Genomic DNA, 6,000 nt, shown 5'->3' on the forward strand with positions numbered 1-6,000 from the left:
CTCTTGATGCGTTATGGGTAGTATATCTTTTTTTTGCGAAATTACACCGATCTATTAATAATTATCAACAATAGTATAAAAATGTCTAAAAATAATAAAATTACAAATAGATCATTGGACCACCTAGCGACAACTACATATACTATGTATAGCTGTTTTTCTAGGAGTGTGTTATGTTTTATGTATGATTTGAACGAACTTGCACATATAAAACCTGGAGTGTTTGAATATGAATGTGGCAGATTCCCCCAAAAGAAGAGGTAAAAAGGATTTCGAATATGACGAATTATTGAGTTGACCAGTCCATGAAATACATCACCTTCTATTTGTTAGAACGAGATGCAACATCGACTAGCTAACACATACTCACTCCCCAAAAAAATCTAACTGACAGAGATACAACGTGGAGGAGAGGGAGACTTTGACAATTCCAAATAGTGCTTCTTCTCCAGGCTGTAGCTAAGCGCCCAAGCCCTCTCTATATAAGAAACCCCTGGTCTCCAAGACTGTATCTGATATAGGAACTGGGATAGAAACAGGCGTAGCCAAGCAAATTAAGGTTGTGCTGCTAAGTTGACACATATCGCAATGGGGAGCAACGAGGGCAGCGGTGGCGAGGGGAAGCAGACGGTGGTCGTACCTGAGATCAAGTTCACCAAGCTCTTCATCAACGGCGAGTTCGTCGATGCCGCCTCCGGTACGTTATGATTAATATGCTTATATACTTGTTCCAGCTACGCGCCAATTTTTCTATGAAAGATCGAGAGTCGAGAAGCTATGCGCCAATTTTCCTACGATAGAATCGATAAGCTAATAATCTATGCGCCAATTTTTCTATGAGAGATCGAGAAGCTAGGCACCAATTTGGTGTCCCACATAGACGCTAGCTTCCCCTTTGTCGTCTTCGCCAACACATCTTGTTTTTGTAGTTATTATTATTATAATTATAATATTATTACAGAACATGTCGATGTTAGTTTAGCAATCACTACGTTCGTAAAGAGGAGTGCTTAAAGCCACACATCACTTCTCTTTGCCAATTCAAGCATGTAGTTGCTCTGCTTGAGAAGCCATACAGGGCCTACTGGCTAGCATCATTCATAGGTTCGGGCCTCGCCAAAGTACTCTTAATATCCACAGGCATGCCCCCGACTCTGTCGAGAATAGCCTGCGTTCTTTGAAAACTTCCAAAACATTACATATATACAGGACAGCTATTATGTGTACATATATACTTAAAGTTTCGTGCAAATATTTGCACTTTTGTGACCTATGCCGGATATCAAATGGATTTTAGCTTGGCTCGCCGCCTGCCGCTCTGCAGGACCGACTTCAAAGAATCAGTGTGACTGCTCCAGCCAAAAGAGCTAGACATATCTTCTCCTTAAAGTAAGGCAAGAAGGGGGAAAATATGAAATAGCATTCCTTCTTCTCCTGCCTTGTGGCTCCACGTTACCGTGACGCCACGGTGAGGGAGGACGTGCCAGTTGACTTTCCAGAAAAAAATCTGATTGATCGATAGTACGTATGGACCAGCTTGCTGCATAGTCTTTGCATCAAGCCCACAAGTGTGCAAGATTGATTGTGAGATGTAATTAAGCCGGTAGAGCCAAGTAGAAACTGTTCATCGATGGACCTAACTTGAGCAACTTGTCTCTCTCACGTCCATGACATTTAGATTCGACTAGAGAAGCTGTACACGTTATCCCGTAGCTTACAGAATTATTGCAACAGCGGCAGTGATGTTGCATATGCTACTTACCAGTCGATGTCGACGACTCGTGGATGCTTAACCGTACTTATTTAGATGAGACATGCACATGTACTTGTGCTGATGTGATTGCAAATATATAAACGAATAAGCACGCCCGATCAATCTAAAATTAAATTAACTCTCAGTCATCACCTAATATTATGTGTAATGGGACATGTGCAATTGCAGGTCCACGTATAATATTTATGTGTACAACAGTTATAGAGTCGATCTAGAGCGAACGAGCATATCTAACAGGTCCCTTATTTTTCTGCCGCTTAAAACGCGAATAGAGGGCCCTGTATTTACTTTCCATCGGCCGAAAACTCATCCGAGCTAGCAGACCCCGTATCCCCACCCCGTAAAACAGAATCATGCGGAATATTCTGTTTTCAGCGGTAGCGCGCGGGTGGCTATGGCGGCGGCACGGGGAAAACAGTTGGGAATTCTGAAATGTCCGCGCGCCCTAGTGAAATGGGATGAGGGGTTGACCCTGTATTCAGCCTCCCGCCCCGTACAAGTAAGGGGCGAAGAGCCGCCCCGTAGCCAAAACTGTAAAAAAATCGATGCGGGGGCCTGTTTTACAGGGTCTGCTAGACGGCCGGGTAGCGTCCAACCCCTTATTTCGGCGATTATTATACCGATTAGACCCTTTTAAGGGGTCTATTAGACATGCTCTTAGTACTTCTCGGACAACCTAGAACTAGCAAATGGGAAGGAATACTTATGGATACAAATTGCTCTCTTTGCTGATTCCATTTGACAGGCAAGACATTCGAGACGAGGGACCCTCGAACAGGTGACGTGCTGGCCGACATCGCGGAGGCGGACAAAGCAGACGTGGACCTCGCCGTCGCCGCCGCCAGGGAGGCCTTCGAGCATGGCCCGTGGCCCCGCATGTCAGGATACGTACGTATAATCCGCCACGCCTTGACCCAGTCAACTCACTCCCTCTCGCAGTGTAGCTCGAATGCTCGATTATCTGACAAACTGACCGACAACGCCGTCGGCATCCATGCAGGCGAGGGGCAGGGCCTTGAGCAAGCTGGCCGACCTGGTGGAGCAGCACATCGAGGAGCTCGCGCAGCTGGACGGTGCCGACGCCGGGAAGCTGCTGCTGCTGGGCAAGATCATCGACATCCCGCACGCGGTGCAGATGCTGCGCTACTACGCCGGCGCTGCTGACAAGATCCACGGCGAGACCCTGCGCGTGTCCGGCAAGTACCAGGGGCACACCCTCAAGGAGCCCGTCGGCGTCGTTGGCGTCATCATCCCCTGGAATTTCCCCAGCCTTATGTTCTTTCTCAAGATCAGCCCGGCCCTCGCCGCTGGATGCACCGTCGTCGTCAAGCCAGCCGAGCAGACCCCACTTTCGGCGCTCTTCTACGCTAACCTCGCAAAGGAGGCCGGTATTCCGGAAGGAGTGATCAACGTCGTGCCAGGTTTCGGCCCGACCGCCGGCGCCGCCATAGCCTCCCACATGGACATCGACAGCGTAAGTTCTACATTTGACCTGCAATTTGGTCAGAATTTTCACTCACAACATGTGCCGTACTGTCATGTGTCTTATGGACTTGTGGTTCTAGATATAGTTCCTCATGACAAATATATACTACCGTACGTATCAGGTTGCCTTCACTGGCTCTGGCGAAGTCGGCCGCCTCGTCATGGAAGCATCTGCACGGAGCAACCTGAAGACGGTCTCACTTGAGCTCGGCGGCAAGTGCCCTCTGATAATCTTCGACGATGCCGACGTGGACATGGCGGTCGAGCTCTCAAGGCTTGCCATCTTCTTCAACAAGGTGAAGCATTAATTAAATTTTCTTTACCGAGCGTAGTATCACCAAGGTTCAGAAAGTTGCCCGCAAAAAAAAGGTTCAGAAAGTAAGCCATTCCACTGAGTAGCAGGCTGACATATGTAAACTGCTATCTGAATCTGAATTCCAGGGAGAGGTTTGCGTCGCCGGGTCTCGTGTTTATGTTCAGGAAGGGATCTACGACGAGTTCGTCAAGAAGGCTGTCGTGGCAGCACAGAATTGGAAAGTTGGCGATCCCTTCGATGTCGCCACCAACATGGGTCCCCAGGTAAACCATGTCTGCTCTGTAACCAATTCCGTAAAATTCTGTCAAAACTAGACGAGTTCATGGCGGGAAAGAAAGTGGTAAATTTCCGTAAAATTCTTTCTAGACTAGCTGTTCTGTTTTGTAGTTGGTCTGTAACTGGTACTGGAACTTTTTCTTTCTCTTCCATGATCAATGAAAGTAGCATGTCTGCCTTTCGTAAAAAACAAAGAAAGTGGTAAATATTTAATTCGTTGGTTATTTTCCTTGGATCTAGGTTGACAAGGTCCAGTTCGAGAGGGTCCTAAAGTACATTGATATTGGCAAGAGCGAGGGGGCGACTCTTCTCACCGGCGGCAAACCCACCGGCGACAAAGGATACTACATTGAGCCTACCATATTTGCAGATGTCAAGGTAACTTCTATATGGCGCAATACAGAAATTGTACCATTACTGAACAAAACAAGCTGTGCACATCATGCCGTTCCCTGCATCTAGACAGAGTGGCACTAAAATGAGTTATCTACAGGAGGACATGAAGATCGCGCAAGATGAGATCTTTGGCCCTGTGATGTCCCTCATGAAGTTCAAGTGCGTCAAACTTTTCACAAACGTCATTTGGAGAAAATTACCTTTGTTTTGGAATTATGAATTGCGAGTCTCTGACCAAGTGCCACCTTCTGTGTCTCCAGGACGGTCGATGAGGCGATAGAGAAGGCCAACTGCACCAAGTACGGACTGGCCGCCGGGATCATCACCAAGGATCTGAACATCGCCAACAAGGTATCAAGGTCGGTGCGCGCCGGGACCGTGTGGGTGAACTGCTACTTCGCCTTCGACCCCGAGGCGCCCTTCGGCGGGTACAAGATGAGCGGCTTCGGCCGGGACCAGGGGATGATGGCCATTGATAAATATATGCAGGTCAAGAGCGTGATCACCGCAGTCCCTGACTCGCCTTGGTATTAGACAAGGTACTGCAAAGGTTCTACTTTCTGTGCACTGTACACGCTTGATGAGTTCGCTGGTGCTTGTGTATAGCAGTCCTTGCTTTGTGCCTGGTTTGTTGGATGTGCCAGTTTGTTGGAGGCGTGTGATGGTGAAAGTGATTTTCGTCCGATCTTTCGCTATGTATTTGACAATGGATGTGACATCATCGTTCTGAAATAGATCTTGGCTCCTAGTTACTAAGAGCATCTCCACTCGTTTGGCCTTCCCACGCCGAATCTAGGGTTAATTTCATCCGGATTGGACGAAAAAATGGCGTGAGGAGGGCCAGTTTCCCAGCCGCGATCCCAGGTGTAGCCGTTGATTTAATTTTCAAAAACGTAAACATGATGAAATACGGCAAAAATGACTGAATTTAGACTAACTTTAATGATATTTACTATATAGAGGACGAAGTTCATACATAGAGGCCGAATTCGACTATATTTCGAATTCGGATAGGGGAATAGAACTCTAAATTTTAAAACACGGCGCTCTACATGCCCAAATGGCGGTAGAACACCGTGTAGTCACCGCCGTCGCCGCCATCTTCGTCGGAGCCGTCATCGTCAAAGTGCGGCGGCGCGGCCTGGCTGCTGCCCTGACCGGCGTCTCCCCACCGGCCACTGGTGCGAGGTGGGGACGGCGATGGCTTGTACCAGTCGTCGTCGGAGGCGTCGTCAGAGGCTTCGAGGTCGATGACGGGGACGGCGACGCCGGATGGAGGAGTCGCAGGCCGGCGGTAGCGAGCGACGTCCTCGAGGAGCCTCGCCTGCCGCTCCACCTCCTCCTTCTCCCACTGCTCCCTCGACCAGGCGCAGGCCTGGTCGAGTGGCATGGCGTTCTCGGCGGGGACGAGGTCCTTGAGGGACCTCGCGATGACAGCCTCGAGGATGGCGGTGTCCTCGGCGCTTTTGGCCTCCTCCACCGTCACCTTCGCTGGCTTGCGCTTCCGCTCGCCGGAGGTGTCGGGTTCGCGCTTGGGGCGGCGCCGTCCTTGTGCCATCGATGGCTCGTGGATGACGATCCCGTGCGCGCGGTTGCTCGGCGGAGAAGACGCCTCCTTTTTCACCGGCGCCAAGGATGGCGCCGACCTGGAGATCGACCTCGCCGCCGAACCGGATGACGAGGAACTGGCAGCCATGCGCCGTGGCTGCCAGCTTCCCCTGCGGCGGCTGGCCGATGCCCTCGACAGTGGGGG

General features: G+C 49.8%; 1 protein-coding gene across 1 annotated transcript; it reads left to right on the forward strand.

Moving 5' to 3' along the window:
• Positions 1-426: 426 nt before the first annotated feature.
• Positions 427-5,003, forward strand: LOC127342799 (aldehyde dehydrogenase family 2 member C4). Its single transcript, XM_051368808.2, has 8 exons — positions 427-697; positions 2,520-2,662; positions 2,775-3,248; positions 3,382-3,555; positions 3,701-3,838; positions 4,092-4,229; positions 4,345-4,406; positions 4,508-5,003. The coding sequence occupies exons 1-8, from the start codon at positions 589-591 to the stop codon at positions 4,779-4,781; spliced, it is 1,512 nt and encodes a 503-aa protein (XP_051224768.1). The 5' UTR covers positions 427-588; the 3' UTR covers positions 4,782-5,003.
• Positions 5,004-6,000: the final 997 nt, after the last annotated feature.

Source organism: Lolium perenne, chromosome 3 (assembly GCF_019359855.2).
Source record: "Lolium perenne isolate Kyuss_39 chromosome 3, Kyuss_2.0, whole genome shotgun sequence".
Taxonomy (NCBI): Eukaryota; Viridiplantae; Streptophyta; class Magnoliopsida; order Poales; family Poaceae; genus Lolium; species Lolium perenne.

What these genes read in the sequence shown, in the direction of transcription:
- LOC127342799 (XM_051368808.2), top strand. Translation starts at nt 589, where the DNA reads ATGGGGAGCAACGAGGGCAGCGGTGGCGAGGGGAAGCAGACGGTGGTC. An exon ending in TTGCCATCTTCTTCAACAAG is followed by an intron (nt 3,556 to 3,700) that starts GTGAAGCATTAA and finishes TCTGAATTCCAG; the next exon opens with GGAGAGGTTTGCGTCGCCGG. An exon ending in ATGTCCCTCATGAAGTTCAA is followed by an intron (nt 4,407 to 4,507) that starts GTGCGTCAAACT and finishes CTGTGTCTCCAG; the next exon opens with GACGGTCGATGAGGCGATAG.